At 40.2% G+C, this 18,694-nt stretch overlaps 1 protein-coding gene across 1 annotated transcript in view; it reads right to left on the reverse strand.

Moving 5' to 3' along the window:
* The window catches only part of RHBDF2 (rhomboid 5 homolog 2), a 148,010-nt gene that overhangs the window by 36,929 nt on the left and 92,387 nt on the right, over positions 1 to 18,694 (reverse strand). The window contains exons 3-7 of the mRNA XM_089682658.1: positions 11,673 to 11,788; positions 9,286 to 9,410; positions 6,830 to 7,025; positions 3,113 to 3,325; positions 287 to 415 (exon numbers count right to left, since the gene is read on the reverse strand). Of these exons, the coding sequence (XP_089538784.1) occupies positions 287 to 415; positions 3,113 to 3,325; positions 6,830 to 7,025; positions 9,286 to 9,410; positions 11,673 to 11,786 (777 nt within the window). The 5' untranslated portion in view covers positions 11,787 to 11,788. The remainder of the gene's footprint in view (positions 1 to 286; positions 416 to 3,112; positions 3,326 to 6,829; positions 7,026 to 9,285; positions 9,411 to 11,672; positions 11,789 to 18,694) is intronic.

The following is an 18,694-nucleotide window of genomic DNA, read 5'->3' on the forward strand; positions in this document are numbered from 1 at the left end:
CAATTAAAAAACATTTTTTTTTCAAAAAATGTACTTTTAGTGCCAAACATTAAAAAAAAATACTATAAATTCCTTTTAATTTTCCTTTCAAGCCCTCCTTACCCTTTTGATAATGTGCGGAGACTGGAGCATAGAATGCTTTTTGGTGCACAGTAGCATTTATGTTAGGATGGGTATGACACTGGTGTTGACTGCTTAACATATACCTCTGTCAGGCCTTTCTACGTGCTTTCTGTGCTGTGAACCTTGAAAATACGTTTTATTACATGATAAGAAAGTTTCTTGCCTTACTGAAGAAGGAGGAATCCAGAGTATCTGGGGCATCTACTATGTCCTCATCCATAAAGCTTGGATAGGCAAAGCTTCTCTTCAGTCCAGCTTTCCTGCTGTGAGGAGTGTCTAATATGGGGCGACCCTGGAAAAACAATTCAAATCTTGAATATTCTGACATAGGCAGATATTAAATGTGATATGTAGAATGTATTAAACTGCATATACACAGGCACTGTAAAATAAATGTAAAAAGACACCACACTGGTAGCTTACCCAAAATATAGCATATGCATGCACATAAAGAAAATATCCAGCTCAAGATTATTTAGCCAACAGCTAACAATTTTATTGAAAATTCTTTTTCAGATGCATTAGAAAGTATCATGGTTTTTGGTTAATGGTTGATATTTTCTAAAACAGAACTCCACCCAAAAATAGGATAAAAAGAATAGCCCATTAAAAAGCCTTTTCTGCAATATTAACCTTCAATCCAGTAATTTCCCGCAGTTTTTTTTCTACCTCTGATAGCCAACATCATTCAAGCCACTTTCTCAGAGCACAGGTCATCATGGACCCACCCCAGCCTGTAAGTGAACAGTGAAAGGAGAAGCAGTGCAGTGATCAGCTTACCTGCTCATTCTGCTTTTAAGTGCCCGGTCATACCAGTGTGATTTGGGAACTGAAATTGCACCTAATGAATGTGAATGTCAGTGTCTTAATATGTGCGGTTTGCTGCAGTGCAATTTCTAAAGTAGTTACTACTTTTTCTGTAGTTTATTGCGATTTCACATACATAGGATATAAACTAATTGCAATGCAAATTGCAAGAAATCGCTGAAAATCTTCACAAGTTGCAATAAAGTCTTCAGAAATTGCTCCAGAAATCGCACAATTATCAGTCGCAACATTGTGACTGGTGGCTAACTCCTATCAGCATGCTTTCTGTCAGAACATGAACTGATTGGCTCTTTGTGCTGCTTCTTCTTTTCACACCTCAGCTTAGCTATACAGGGTCTGCCAGAGGCTAATATCAAGTCAATTTCCAGGACTTGCACTGCTTGTATTTAAAACTAACATTTAACAAAGTATTAATGATTACAGAGCTGCAGTAATTTGCATCTTTCAAGCTAAACTCCAGGCATACAAGTACGCATATTTATTTATTTCAGGTACTCATATAGCGCCGTCAATTTACACAGCGCTTTACACGTATATTGTACATTCACATCAGTCCCTAAGCCTCAAGGGGTGTACAATTTAAGGTCCCTAACTCACATTCTAGGGCCAATTTAAACAGGATCCAATTTACCTCCCAGCATGTGTGTGGGAGGAAACCAGAAAACCCAGAGAAAACCCACGCAGGTACAGGGAGAACATGCAAACTCCAGGCAGGTGGTGCCGTGGTTGGGATTCGAACCAACGACCCAAGTACTGCCAGGCGGAAGAGCTGCTTTACCATCCAAAAGGTAAGATCTGTATTACAGTTCATCCAGTCCTGAGTATGAGAATATCTCACACAGGCCTACGACTCAGCCTGAACACTTGTTGAGGAAGGCAAATTAAAAACTTAAAGCTATCGTAAACCTTCCCCCTTTTCCCCCCCCATTAAAATAACAAACATGTTAAACTTACCTATGGTATTGCACAGAGCAGCCCTGATCCTCCTCCTCTAGGGTCCTTCACCGATGCTCCTGACTCCTTCCCTCGGCTGAGTGCCCACCATAGGAAGTCTATTCAGACACACAGCCAGGCTCCCCACAATCAGGTTTTGAATGACAGCAGCAGAAGCCAATGGCTCTCGCTGCTCTGACGCAAGCCTGTGAGAGCTGGGAGAGAGGACAGAAGCTGGTGCAGACATGCACAGCACTGGACCGAGATCGGGCTCAGGTAAGTATTTGGGGGGGGGCTGCGGGGGGAACTGCATATAAAAGGGTTTTTTTTTCACCTTAATGCAGAGAATGCATTAAGATAAAAAATCCTTTTACCTCTACAACCACTTTAACAGCTTACAATTACATTTTATGTACAGTGCCTAGTGTGAAACCAGAGCTCTTTACCAACAAAACACGATGGCCGGCAGCAAAAAAAAAAAAACTCTCCTTTCTTGGCTAGAACTACCCACACACCTGAGATAATTGCTACCCAAATAGTCTGAAACAGAACCCCAATTCCATGCATGGAATTGCATATACAAATTTGTTCCATGCTTTCGGATCACCAGGGATCAGTAAGACAAGGCTATATCTGCTATGGAAAGTTATGACTTAATAAGGAGGAGTGGCTCCTGCATTCTTGAGCTCGTGTGCGTAGGTTCTTGTTTTCCCCCAAACGTGATGTTCTGAAGTGATTTATAGAGAGAGGTAGTGGAATTTGACAACTACATTGGTCTCCTGACAGTTTTGTAGATCCATGCGCAATATGACTACTCATTAAATGATGGTCGTGTTTCTCAGGTTTGGCACGATGGTGATGTGGAGTTCATGTAGTTGAGCACATTGGAAGATTACTTTGTCTTTCACATTGGGACACAGAATGGCTCTTTTGCAATAATTCCACAGACTGTTTTATTGGAGTTCCACATAATATTGACAGATATTTACTAATTATTCTTGCACTTGAGTATTAATGTGTTTAAATTAGTGCAGCACTTGTTTTTATACTTAAACACAGTATATTTAAATAACTTCACATGTACCTATACACAAGGAAAAAGAAATGAATGCAGTTTACCATTCCATGAGTGGTGGCTGCATCAATTTTTTTTCCCACTTATTTTTATGTGGGGAACGTAAGCTCTGATACAGGGTTCTCCTGTTACAACAAGGGGAGTGTAGCTCACCTTTATGATAGCGGCTGCAGCCCGGAAACTCATGTGTGCCACGCTCTCTCTCTTCCGTCTTGGAAAACGACTGTAACCTGAACGCACACTGGTGAAGGAGGTTAGTGATAGGACTCCAGGGGTCACTGGGGCAACTCCTACGTGAGGGGTTCGTGGCCGATCCACCTCATCTGGTTGACGAAAGGCCCTTCCTCGTGCCAACGGATCAACAATCTGAAATAAGGAAAAGTGAAGAGTTAAGTGAGTGAAAATGCAGAAGGCAATTTTTTGCATAAATCATACTATTGAAATCTGTCATATACATAAGCAACAGGAGCTCATTTGAAAAGATACATTTCCACCAAGTTCAACCAAAAGACAAAATAATGAATATGTTAAATTTCAGAATTCCATACATTGTTTGTGGACAGAATGCCCATACAAATGTCACTTTCTGACCAATTCACTGTGTTTCTCAGAATTCTGCACAAATTTTAGGCATCCTAGATGACAGGTTTTCTAAGTTTTGGTGAGATACTCCAAGGCCTGTCCTGTTCTATTTGCCTTTAGTTGTACTTTGTCACTAGGATATTGTTAAATTATTTTATCAGTTCTCCTGAGAGATTCCCCTATTGCAACCAACTGTCTAGGCCTGGCTGCATTAACCCCCTCCCCCCCATGGACTGCTCTCCTAGTTGTTAGGGGTAGCAGTGACATCCAAGCCACTTTTGGTTTTCCAGCCTTACATCTTCATTCAGATTAAGACATTTTGGTTGCTCAAACGCAAGACTAGACTATTTTGGAGCCCCCTTGCCACTCCTAAGTACAGAATTCACATCTAATCATCATAAATAACTCCTCTGTCAGAAGACTTCTCTCATTTTCTATCAGTGTGGCATTTTGCTCCTCTAAATATCCAATGTGAGCTCCTTACAGGGTAAGCTGCACTCAGCTTAAATTATAAAGAAGGGTCAGAATGAGCTGCTGCCTGGGGCCCCAGACTCATGGGAAACAAGGGGAGAGGGTTGTCATGGGGGGATTCTGAAAATTTTCTACAATTCAGTACTGTTTTACAGTAAGTCATATCTTTGTAGATCGTTAGAATTTTGATTTCAAAAAGGTTAGCAAAAGATAGCCTTCATATTCCTCTTGGTAACACAAGCCAAACTCAAATGTCTATGTACAAGGACTTTAAAACTAGTGAGGGGCCTATGAATTAGACACGGACAGGAGGTCCAATGTACAATTTATCCATTGCTACCTCCACAGAGGTATTCACCCCAATACTGTCACTCAGTTTGTGCATATATGTGGTACACGGTGTGAACAAAGTCTTTAAAAGATAATTTCACCTTTGGGAACATGTTACATGTTCAAAATGCAAGTGTACAATCCAAACACAAACGTTCCTGCGTTAAAAATGGCTGTGTGTATAAGTGGGTGCTGCAGCGACCGTCGGCTGGAACCGAACAAAACCAGCAAGGAAAAATGTCACCAGCACACCGATGATCACCAATATGGGTCCAAAGGTTTTAATGAACAATCACAGTTACAGCAAGGCAACGTTTCTTGTCTTGCAGGACCCCTTCATCAGGCATGGTCACATAGAAACGAGTTGTGTAGCGAGCGCTTACTGTAGTGAAAATTTGGTACAAGCCGCTAGAACACCAAAAAATGTAACCAACATAACCTTCCAAGATAATATATAGACAAAAAGGTGCAGCACTAATAATGAAAAGGTAAAATGTCAACATACACTCAATTTCAAGAGTAGAAAGATGAGGACATTAGATCATGTATTCATCACAAAAATAAATTCGATGTTCAGTCTAGTGTCCACAAACATATAAAAGGATGTGATGTGCCAATTCTGCCAGGTCTCCTTTGCCAATCAGAGTGAATGATCCAAAAGTGAGCAGGAAATAAATTAAATGCGCACTCACCAGAAGTGCGTTTAAAATACGCATGAAAGAAGTCTCCTCTCTCATCAGGTACATCTAGGTTCTCCGCACTCAGGTAAAGCTGCGCTCACTGGTCATCCATCCTGGTCAGGTTCCCTGGTTCATCAGACACACATACACCTCTGGAGTCCCTCCTTAAACTTGGTACTGCAACAGGGTGGCGCTCATAAAGAGCCCAATAAGGGACATCACATAGCATGATACTGCATAAAGCACATTATTTCAGGAGTAATGATGTAACATAAAGATAAAATACTGACCGCAATCTTAAAAGAATAGCCACCAGCGGTGGTTAAGATGTCCAGGTGCTGTAGCCCGCCCCCCCCCCCCTGACGCGTTTCGTGCTATGCACGTCCTCAAAGGGACTTACCTTTTTGTCTATATAGGCATGGTCACATACCTGATGAAGGGGTCCTGCGAGACTCCGAAACGTTGCCTTGCTTTAACTATGTGATCATTCATTAAAACCTTTGGACCCATATTGGTGATCATCGGTGTGCTGATGACATTTTTCCTTCCATGTTACATGTTCCACCCATTTCTAGAGTGAAACGTGTAACGTGCTCCCACTGCTGCAACCACTACTGCCTCTCTCCCTGTGACAGCAGTGTGGGGAGAAGCTCCCTGTCACTTTTTAAAAAACAGCACGGCCATGCAGGGCTCCGCCCACGAGGCTGCGTCATTCATTGACAGAGTTCTGTGAATTAACATACAAGTTCCGACATCCTTTGCAAATGTCGGCTTGTAATTCTAAATGAACTAGCACGGTACTGTTTAGCGCTGTGGTAGTTCATGGAGTCTTCCTGTCAGTGTAAAAATGTCTTCCCGTACAAGTTATGGCACCAGCGATCTTATGATGCTTTATTTTTTTTTTTTAAAGTGACCAGTTTTAGACATCTGTGTTTTATATCCATGTAGTGCAAGTCACTCTTGTGAGAAAACCTGCAGGGAGTCCTGCAACTGCTTATAAATCACCTGTGCAAACTTAACCCTCACCCTTAAAGTGATATTAAATGCATCTTTTTTTTTTTTTTTTAAATAACAAACATGTTATACTTACCTGCTCTGTGCAAAGATTTTACACAGAGCAGCCCCTATCCTCCTTTTCTTGGGTCCACCGTCAGAGCTCTGGGCTCCCCCCCCTGCTTAGTGCCTCCATAGCAAGCCACTTTCTATGGGGGTTCTCGTGCGTGCTCGATCCCCAAGCCCTGATTTGTGTGTCCAGTACTGTTGAGCAGTTAAGAGTTCTATAGCAGGCAAGAATGGGACATTCCTCTACCAAAACTCCAGCAACTGATGTTGATAACAGAAGAGGGGATGCTGCACCATGGTAAACATGGCCCTATCCCAACTTTTTTGAACTGTGTTGATGCCAATTTCAAAATTACCTTTTTTTTTTTTTTAAATGGCACATTTTCTCAGTTTTCATTTGATATGATTTCTATTTTCTGATGTGAATAAAATATGGGTTTTTGAAATTTACAAATCATTGCATTCTGTTTTATGTAGATTTTACACAGCATCCCAAATTTTTTGGATTTGGGGTTGCATAAAGGTCTGCTTTATGGTTATGAATACTTTAGATGTTAGGGACATATGGCAAACTTTTAGATCTGACATTTTCATGACCAGATGCACCATGCTGAGAAAAAAAAAATCGTTGTTTTAGACATCCAGTTCATCTCCTTGATCAGTTTTCTGGCGGAACTCCTTAATTTTTTTTTTTTTTAATTAGTAAATGCTGGTTAAAACCTGTGACAACATTTAAAAGACATACCTTGGGCATTCGGTAAGTGGCAGGGGACTCTGTGGCCTGGAAGGAGGGAGTTTCCTGGCTGGGCAGTTCCATATCCCTCTGATACTGAGGTTTAAGCTTTCCATATCGGAGACTGCAGTGATGAAGACTTTTACGCTGCCACTGTTGTCGCTTTCCCTCCCAATCATTGCTTACACCAAACCACTGGGCTGTGCCCCTGTAATGAGAAAAGAGTAAATTCATCTGCCCCTAAGCACAAGGAGTCTGATCTGATCCCCTTACCACAGTCACACACAATTTGATTTAGATGGAAGTCAGTCTAGGTCATTTTTTGGGTAGCGAGAGGAAACAGGAGCCCCTAGAAAACCCACAAACTCAGGTCTATGGTCCCTGGTGGGAATTAAACCCATAGCTTTAAAGTTTCAAGGCAAAAAAATCATATCAAGTTGACTTGTTGAGCAAAATCGTTCAACAAGTCGACTATTGAAAAGGATAAAAATACTTTGGACTCCATTTCTTGAGTGTGGTGCTCCTACTTTTCCCTCTGTTACTACACAGCGTAGCCTCAATTAGCAGAACGCAGTTTTCCTGGAAATCCAAAATAGGTTTTCAATATGTCAAATGCATGCAAATGTCTAGGCTGTGGGGGAGTAGGGATGTGGTTACTAAATGCCGTGATGTGTAGACCATTCTGACTTTAAAAGCTCACATATTGAGTTCAATGTAGCTAAATCATGCTAATGGAAATAGCATACAGAAAGAGAGAGAGAGTCGGGTGGTAATAAGTCCTCAGTCTCTTCCTCTGTCTTCTGCTGGAATCTATCAAGTAAGCACACCACATTACATGTGTATGGTAGGCACATTCATTGCTAAATTATTTCAAGAATCTCTTATGTACACCACTAATACTCTAAATTCTTTGTTACTATTGATTTATTTTCTACTTAGTGCTAACACCACTTTCACCCCTAGAAGCAGCTGAGTTTTTTTTCCCACTAAAACTGCAATAAAGAGCCTGCCTACTTTTTTTTTTTTCCTAAAGTTCCACTTTAAGGCTTCATTCACACTTGTGCAACTCCAAAGTTGTGCGATTTCCATTGTGACTTTACAATGCGACTTTGATGCAACTTCAGATGGGTGCAACTTGGATGCGACTTTGACTGTTGCATTGATAACATTAACCCCTTCACGCCTAAGGGTAAAACAAATCTAAATGCCTAAGCACAATTTTGCAACGTTGACAAGTGTTAGTAAAACCGTACATATCATCACAACTACTTTGTATATCCAGGTGAATTATACCTTCTTTTTTCAGAACAAATTGGGCTTTCATTTGATGGTAAATGGTAATGGATATCTCCTGATTATTTTATTATCAAAGGAAAACTGGCCCAAAATAGTAAAAAAAAAAAAAAAACCTTTTTTTAATTTAGCTGTGTGTTTCTTGCTACTACCATAATCTACCATCAAAGAGCAAACCAAAATAAATTTTCCAGCTCTTGACGATATATGTGTATGTTATTTGTTGTTTGTACCCGTAGTACAGCCTAGAAACAATAGTGCGCATTTTGTTTTGTTTTATTTTTACCTAAAACACACCCACACCAAATTTTTTTTGCAAACCCTGACCTTTGACAATGGCCTTTTGATCTTTGACCCTGACTTGAACACTAACCCTGGCACTGAACTAGATCAAACCTTGATCTAGGTATTTTTTCTTTATTTTAATTTTTAATATTTATCTTTTTTTTTTTTTTTTAAACAAACATTTTTTTTCCTCTATGCCAGGAGTTAGAGAGATGCAATGCATCTATCTCCTCCATTCATAGAGAGAGAAAAAAACAAGGGGTCGGGCTGTACAGTGACTGATCACTGTGATAGCCAATCAGAGGCCATCGCAGCGATCATGTGACCCAGAACTGGGAGTCCTGTGTCCCGAACGTTAGAACAGGACCCGGGGCTCTCAGTGACACCAACTTTTTTGTGCTGGGAGCGCGCTGTGCTGTCCACATTATTAAAATATGAAGTGTTCAAACCTGAAGCCTCATGTCGAGTCACGAGGAGTTTGAAGCCTTTCAACGCCTCCCATTCAAGTCTATAGAGAAGCTCCGCAAATGCACTGGCAGGCATTTGCAGTGTGGTTGTGGCATGTTATTAACATTACAGTTTATTATAGGCATTTGTGGTGCAGTTTAAAGGCTTGTAAAAACGCTTATAAAACCGTGCATAGGGCATTTAGGGAGCGTTTTTAACGCTTGTAAAACGCCTAACAGCCAAATTAAAGCTCATTAACGCCTGTCTAACGCCCAAACTAACAATATAGGAATGTGTGTTAAGAGTTAGAAATTTAGTCAAGTGTGAACAAGCCCTAAGAAATGCTAAAAAAAAAAAAAATGCCCTTTAGCACTTTAAAGGTAAATACCACATTTATCACAATAGTGTGCATTAACATAGAAATACAATGATTTCCTCCTCACTTTCTTATGCTCTGGGATAGTGACGTTTGTCTTCTGAAGCCAGGTCTTTCATTTGGGGCTACTTCTTCTGTTCGCTGAGGTTCCTGAAGGCTCACACTTTTATGGTACACTGGTTTAGCCAAAGGCTGCAGAGGAACAGAAAAAAAACAGAAAAAAAAAATACCAAAGTGTATGTCAAAAATAATAATCTTATATTGTACATTTCTGCAGTTCCCACCCATTTCCCTAATTTTTGTTATTTTAACTACTTGCAGTCCGAATGAATTCTTACATTTCTCTCATACATTAAACAAATCAGCATTTTTTGCTAGAAAATGACTCCGATCCCCCAATTGTTATATATTTTTAAGCAAGGGTCCTGGAGAATAAAATGGCTGCTGCTGCAAATTGTTTTAGCACGTTACTTGCGCAGAAGTTTATCAAATGCAAATTTTCAGGAAAAATGAATTTTAGTACAAAAAAAACACAACATAATACCCAATTTGTGGTAAACATAAGAGATTTGAAACCGAGTAAATAGATGACTAACATGTCACACTTTTAAAATTGCGTACAGCTGTGGATCAGTGCTAAAACTAGGGTACCTAAAAATCTCCATAAGTGTCGCTTTAAAAGCCTTTACAGGTTACCAGTTTAGAGTTATACAGGAGGTCTGGTGCTAGAATAATTGCTCTCATTCGAATGTTGAAGACAAGAGCTCACATGTTGTGTGATCACCGTTTACATACGTGTGTAGCCCTATGTGTGCAATCCCACACTACCCACTTACTCTCATTCGCATATTTAATTTTAGCATTGTGCAGCGGTTTCTCATGTACCCTATTTGTCCTATGACTTAGGCCGGTTTTGGAATGTAACTGTTTATATTACTTGGCCCTCTTTTGTTGTGGGCCCTTCCTTATGTTCCTCCTGATTATTGTCTTTTTATTATTTTCTATTTTTTCTCATTTGTAATCCTCATTGCTGATTAATCTGTTACTTGTGTTTTGAAAACTTTAATAAATACACAATTAAAATTAAAAAAAAAAAAAAAAAAAAAAAAAAAAGGAGGTTCATTGTTGGGGTCTACATACATGTTTAATATTCCTGAAAGGCTAATTCAGGCAAGTAAAATAATTTCATGAATAACTTTATCCGAAACACTGCAACTGTGTTAGAGCATGCATTTCTATTCTGTTTACACTAAATATATATCGGGTAAAATAAGTATTGAACACATCACTATTTTTCTAAAGGTGCTATTGACATGAAAGGTTCACCACATGTTGGTAACAACCCATGCAATCCATAATACAAAGAAACAAAAAAGCTGCTAGAATGGCTCTACCAGTCACCTGACTTTAATCCAATAGAAAATCTATGGAAAGAACTAAAGATCAGAGTTCGCAGAAGAGGCCCACAAACCTTCAAGATTTGATGGCTGTGTGAAAGAAAAAAATCACACCTGAGCAATGCATGCCACCAGTTTCTCCATATAGGCGGCATCTTGAAGCTGTCATTACCAACAAAGGATTTTGTACGAAGCATTAAATAAATTTCAGTTAGCATGGCCAATACTTTTTCCTTGTGTCATTCCATTTTATTACACATAACTTAATTTCTGCACTTACTTATTTTGGTTTCTTTGCATGTATGGATTGCATGGCTTGTTACCGGTGTGGTGAAAATTTCATGTCAATAGCACCTTTAGAAATACATTTACCTAGAAAAATGGTGACGTGTTCAACACTTATTTTACCCGCTATATACTGGCATTTTTATTTATTTTTTTATATACTAGTAATTGTGGTGATCAGTGACATAGTGGGATTGTGATAGTGAGGTGGGCAATCTGACACTGACACTTTGTGGGAACTAACTGCCACTGACACCAATACAGTGATCGGTGACATTGGCTGGGAAGGGTTTAGCGTTTAAGGACAATCAAGGGTTAAATGTGTGCCTAGCAATGTTTTTGGTGCATAGTATGTGCTGTTTTTACTAAGCAACGTGCCGGCTTTTACTCCCTGCTTTGAAATAAAAATGCCACACCACTTCTGTCTGTAGAGAGCCCTGTGTTGTTTACCAACACAAGCATCTCTTCTGTCATTAGCTAAGCCGATGAACAGGTCCTGGCCATAAATCATTGGCTGGGACCTGCTTAACGGCTTGTGCTGTATCGAATAACACAGCCGGGGCGGTGGGCGCGAGCCCTCTACCTCAAAATACTGGATCACGTACGTGTATGGGGCGCAGTGGGCCCGCACTGTATATGAACAGTTAGCAAGCAGTTAATAAATAAGAGTAGATCTAGCATGGCAGATAAAAAGTATGCAGTGTTCCACATATGTTTTAATCAGATTGGACTATACTTTTTACATAACAGATGTTCGTTATTGCTCTCATACCCGAGTCTGTTTAGCATCTCCGGCGCCTTCAGTGGGAGGGATGGTGATGGAAAGATGAGGTGGCTTCCGACTTTGCAAACGTGAGCTGCTCCCGTTTTTGTTAACAGATGCCATCTCTAGACAGAAAGAACAGTATATGTAATAATACAGTCAGAAAGAAGTGAATAACTGGATCAGAGTTCTGGTCTGAATGAGACCCAATTCACAAAAGATGATGTTACATGATGCTGCAATCCTCTTGTATACTGCACAGAAATCCTCATCTGCTTCCACGGTGTTGCTCCCTCGCTGCAAGGATAAACAAGTCGTCGCTCCTTTACTGGCAAGTAACATTCTACAGTATTTGCCTTAGCAAGGAAGCAACTCCTTGCTCATCAGGCCAGTGAGAGTGTAACGCTGTAAAAGCCGCCGAGTTTTTGCCAGCAACAGGACCATGTCATATTTGTGATTCTCTCACTGGCAACAATCTTTATTTTCAGCCATATGACTATATGTTTCAAATTTCACCAAAGTCAGCTAAAAATGTCACTTTTTGGAAAATAAAGACCCTTATCCTGTTTCACCTTAGTGAATTGAGCCTAAAGCTGGACATGCCAACAACTACGTTGGCTGATTGGATACTAACTGAATAGATTGCATAGTTTTGTCCTCATATAACATTTTTAGTTTTTAGTGCATTTTTGCCTTTTTTATATACCTTTTTTAATGTGTTTTTAATTTTTTGTAGGAGGTGGAGACTTTTTTTTTTTTTACACAAAACTAAAAAAACAAAAAAAAAAAGCCGCACCAAAAACCATATGTACCCACGTTTTACATTATTTTACATGCGATTTTTCATGTGCATCCAGTGAAGTCTATAGGGCCAAAATGCACTATGCTGCACCAAAAGAAACACCAACGCCTTTTGGAAAAAAAAAAAAAAAAAAAAAAAAAAAAAAAAAATCGCACTACACCATGTTTCACTGACGAGAACAGACACCATAGTGAGTAATGTGATTTTCATTGTCGTGCATGGCAGCGCAACAGCAGACGCAGGAGAAATTACACTAGTGAAATCACATTTAACAAAAGGCTGCATGGAGATTGAACAATCTGACTGTATAGTATAATAAAAAATAAAAATTAAATAGCTATTCGTCCAGCAAAACTGCTGGTATATTCATTATTGGTAAATGGGGCAAAATGGTCAAATGTTATTCATTCATAAATAAAGCGTTGATTGGGAATAATATGGTCACTAGATGCAACTGTATATGGTCACTAGATGCAGCTGATCATCACAATATGGTCACTAGATGCAGCTGATCATCACAATATGGTCACTAGATGCAGCTGATCATCACAATATGGTCACTAGATGCAGCTGTATATGGTCACTAGATGCAACTGTATATGGTCACTAGATGCAACTGATCATCACAATATGGTCACTAGATGCAACTGATCATCACAATATGGTCACTAGAGGCAATATGGTCACTAGATGCAGCTGATCATCACAATGTGGTCACTAGATGCAGCTGATCATCACAATATGGTCACTAGATGCAGCTGATCATCACAATATGGTCACTAGATGCAGCTGATCATCACAATATGGTCACTAGATGCAGCTGATCATCACAATATGGTGACTAGATGCAACTGATCATCACAATATGGTCACTAGATGCAGCTGATCATCACAATATGGTGACTAGATGCAACTGATCATCACAATATGGTCACTAGATGCAGCTGATCATCACAATATGGTCACTAGATGCAGCTGATCATCACAATATGGTCACTAGATGCAGCTGATCATCACAATATGGTCACTAGATGCAGCTGATCATCACAATATGGTCACTAGATGCAGCTGTATATGGTCACTAGATGCAACTGTATATGGTCACTAGATGCAACTGATCATCACAATATGGTCACTAGAGGCAATATGGTCACTAGATGCAGCTGATCATCACAATATGGTCACTAGATGCAGCTGATCATCACAATATGGTCACTAGATGCAACTGATCATCACAATATGGTCACTAGAGGCAATATGGTCACTAGATGCAGCTGATCATCACAATGTGGTCACTAGATGCAGCTGATCATCACAATATGGTCACTAGATGCAGCTGATCATCACAATATGGTCACTAGATGCAACTGATCATCACAATATGGTCACTAGATGCAAAATGGTCACTAGATGCAACTGATCATCACAATATGGTCACTAGATGCAACTGATCATCACAATATGGTCACAAGATGTAAAATGGTCACTAGATGCAACTGATCATCACAATTTGGTCACTAGATGCAAAATGGTCACTAGATGCAACTGATCATCACAATATGGTCACAAGATGCAAAATGGTCACTAGATGCAACTGATCATCACAATATGGTCACTAGATGCAGCTGATCATCACAATATGGTCACTAGATGCAACTGATCATCACAATATGGTCACTAGATGCAGCTGATCATCACAATGTGGTCACTAGATGCAGCTGATCATCACAATATGGTCACTAGATGCAGCTGATCATCACAATATGGTCACTAGATGCAACTGATCATCACAATATGGTCACTAGATGCAAAATGGTCACTAGATGCAACTGATCATCACAATGTGGTCACTAGATGCAGCTGTATATGGTCACTAGATGCAACTGATCATCACAATACGGTCACTAGATGCAAAATGGTCACTAGATGCAACTGATCATCACAATATGGTCACTAGATGCAACTGATCATCACAATATGGTCACTAGATGCAGCTGATCATCACAATATGGTCACTAGATGCAAAATGGTCACTAGATGCAACTGATCATCACAATATGGTCACTAGATGCAGCTGTATATGGTCCCTAGATGCAACTGGTCATCACAATATGGTCACTAGGTGCAACTGATCATCATAGGAGATACGTTTTTTTTTAATGCAATATTTTTTTATTCATATTTTGCAATGTTTTTTTATGAACATTGGCCCTGCAGAGGAAATCGTAGAATATGCAATTTTTCCCCATTTGAAAAGAACAAATATACACAGTGTTGCTGGACAAATAGCTGGCATATGCCTTTTTTTTATAAACACACCCGCAGTGTACAAGCAGGAACTGGACGAATTTTGATCCATGTATGGACAGGGTGGTTGTACTGAAGTCGGTCGATAGATATAGCTTACTCTAAATGGCTCACATTGCCTCCAGGGGCGATCATCTGTCCCTACCCATAGGCAATGGCTTCAAGATGCTGTGGAAGTCAGTCTGTCTTTGCTTTAAATTGGCCCAGTGGCTGCAACTATCTTGTCGCAGCTGGCACCTTTTTGCCATGTGCAAGGGGTCTTATAGGTCTGTGAGATAACGGAGGGAGAAAAGCACACACATACTGATCTGAATGTACAATATATTTATGTAAAGTGCTGTGTAAATGGATGGTGCTATATAAGTACCTGAAATAAATCATTAAATACATATAAAATTATTCTGAAATATCATACCAAGTGTTCCAAAAAATAAAACACTACAGAAAGCATCATACACTCAGGTATGTTATTTTTTAATTTTTGGAATAGCAACGTTTGCTGGCATTCCTGGGCTTGTGCTGCCACCTGCTGTCATTGGTTGTTATAGTGCATGTGATAACTGGAAATGCAGCAAACAATACAAAGTGCTAATCATCCTATTACACAAATGTATCTGTTCCCATAATAGCAGTAAACAATATCACTTGAAAGATTGTCTGCTGAAGATCAGAGAAAAATACTGCATCCTGCAGGCTGCACACATTTGGGGCTGGTTCACACCAGGAATCGCACATGATGATTCACATGCAGGGCAATCCAGTGCGATTTGAGACCATTCATTTTGAATGGGCTGAATCGCACCAAATGTTTGGAATTCACTACTTTATAAAAAACGCACTGCGACCAGATTGCATGGAACTTCTGTACACACACTTGGGGCTGGTTCACACCAGGAATTGCACATGAATGCGCTTAGCATTCACATGCAGGGCAGTCTGGTGCAATTTGAACCCATTCATTTTGAATGGGCTGAATTGCACCAAAAGTAGTGCATGCGCTACTTAGAAAAAAAAATGCACTGTGATCAGATTGCATGGAACTTCTGTACACATACTTGGGGCTGATTCACACCAGGAATCGCACATGAACGCGCTTAGCATTCACATGCATGGCAATCCAGTGCGATTTGAACCCATTCATTTTGAATGGGCTGAATCACACCAAAAAGTAGTGCATGTACTACTTTTAAAAAAAAAAAAAATGCACTGCGACCAGATTGCATGGAACTTCTGTACACACACTTGGAGCTGGTTCACACCAGGAATTGCACATGAATGCGCTTAGCATTCACATGCAGGGCAGTTCAGTGCAATTTGAACCCATTCATCAGCGACTTATAGCAGGTCTGCGGCGGGCATTCTGATACTGAGGGGAACTGACTTGGTGTTACTGACATCCCCAGTGACACCAATACAGTGATCAGTGCTAATAAAAAGCACAGATACTGTACTAATGGCACTGGGCAGGAAGGGGTTAACATCTGGGGCGATCAAAGGCTTAACTGTATTATGTGCTGTGTGTGCTTTCAACTGTAAGCACACTGCTTTGTATGGCTCTGATATGCAGTGTGCAGGAGGGGGAGAGAACTGTATTGTTTATATACAGTTCTCTCCCCCGTCGGTAATACTCTGCGATCCCCAGGTGCCAGCGAGTAATCACCAGCCAGGACACGGTGATTGACAGCTGAGGCCGCAAACGGTGGCATGGGTGTTTGTGCTGCACTGTAATGCACAGCCATGCAAAGCAGTGTGCAGGAGCTGACAGGGGAGAGAACTATTTTGTTTACAAACAGTCCCCCCCCCCCCCCCCCTTTGGAGATGCTTGTCAATCACTGGGTGACAGCAAGTAATCACTGTCCGGGACCCGGTGATTGACAGCTGAGGATGCAAATGGTGGCACGGGTAGGGCTCACATACCCCCTACCCAGAAATGCAATATCACGTGATTTGGCGCACCCGTGCCTCCCTGTAGCAGTACTTCTGCTATAGGGCGGATGGAAAGCGGTTAATAAAGGCTTGCTATACACATTTTGCTCTTGTAAAAGCTAAAACAAAGTTTTATTTTTTTTTCTTTTATGTCAAGAGTTGTTTTAATGTGAATAAAACTTGACATTCTATTTAAATCAGCAGCTAAGATTTTGTAAAATTTGCCCAAAAATCTGAAGAGGTTTCCTGTAACCATGCCATCCATACCATTATTGCGGGCACACTGTACATGGAGATGACATTTCCTGCTCCTGTAAATTGACTCACTGCTGTTCCCAGACAGACATTCTTCTCTTATTACAACCCCAGGACTGATTATATCACTAAAACAGACCCTCCTACACATCGCTCAGGAAATAGGAAGTTATTGTATTAGATTCAACGGAACAGAATGAGAATAAACAGTTATAAAGTTTGCCATAATTCTTCCAATGTATACACAGTGGGGATCGAAAGTTTGGGCACCCCAGCTAAAAATGTGTATTAATGTGCATAAAGAAGCCAAGGAAAGATGGAACAATCTCCAAAACGCATCAAATTACAGATTAGACATTCTTATAATATGTCAACAAAAGTTAGATTTTATTTCCATCATTTACACTTTCAAAATAACAGAAAACAAAAACATGGCGTCTGCAAAAGTTTGGGCACCCTGCAGAATTTATAGCATGCACTGCCCCCTTTGCAAAGCTGAGACCTGCCAGTGACATGGATTGTTCTCAATCATCGTCTGGGAAGACCAGGTGATGTCAATCTCAAAGGTTTTAAATGCCCAGACTCATCTGACCTTGCCCCAACAATCAGCACCATGGGTTCTTCTAAGCAGTTGTCTAGAAAACAAACTGAAAATAGTTGACGCTCACAAAGCTGGAGAAGGCTATAAGAAGATAGCAAAGCATTTTCAGATGTCAATATCCTCTGTTCGGAATGTAATTAAGAAATGGCAGTCATGAGGAACAGTGGAAGTTAAAGCAAGATCTGGAAGACCAAGAAAAATATCAGACAGAACAGCTTGCAGGATTGTGAGAAAAACAATTCAAAACCCACGTTTGACTGCACGATCCCTCCAGAATGATCTGGCAGACACTGGAGTTGTGGTACACTATTCCACTATAAAGAGATACTTGTACAAATATGGTCTTCATGGAAGAGTCATCAGAAGAAAACCTCTTCTACGTCCTCACCACAAAAATCATCGTTTGAACTTTGCAAATGAACATGTAGACAAGCCTGATGCATTTTGGAAACAAGTTCTGTGAACCGATGAGGTTAAAATTGAACTTTTTGGCCGGAATGAGCAAAGGTACGTTTTGGAGAAGAAGGGGCACAGAATTTAATGAAAAGAACCTCTGTCCAACTGTTAAGCATGGGGTTGGATCAATCATGCTTTGCGGTTGTGTTGCAGCCAGTGGCACAGGGAACATCTCACGAGTAGAAGGGAAAATGGATTCAATAAAATTTCAGCAAATTTTGGATGGTAACTTGATGCCATCTGTGGAAAAGCTGAAGTTAAAGAGAGGATGGCTTCTACAAATGGATAATGATCCTAAACACACCTCGAAATCCACGGGGGATTACATCAAGAGGCGTAAACTGAAGGTTTTGCCATGGCCTTCACAATCTCCTGACCTCAACATAATTGAAAATCTATGGATAGACCTTAAAAGAGCAGTGCGTGACAGACAGCCCAGAAATCTCAAAGAACTGGAAGACTTTTGTAAGGAAGAATGGGCAAAGATACCTCAAACAAGAATTGAAAGACTCTTGGCTGGCTACAAAAAGCGTTTACAAGCTGTGATACTTGCCAAAGGAGGTAGTACAAGATATTAACTCTGCAGGGTGCCCAAATGTTTGCAGACGCCATTTTTTTGTTTTCTGTTATTTTGAAAGTGTAAATGATGGAAATAAAATCTAACTTTTGTTGACATATTATAAG

This window comes from Staurois parvus, unplaced genomic scaffold (assembly GCF_062004578.1).
Source record: "Staurois parvus isolate SC_StPar_1 unplaced genomic scaffold, SC_StPar_1.0 ptg000293l, whole genome shotgun sequence".
NCBI classification, from domain to species: Eukaryota; Metazoa; Chordata; class Amphibia; order Anura; family Ranidae; genus Staurois; species Staurois parvus.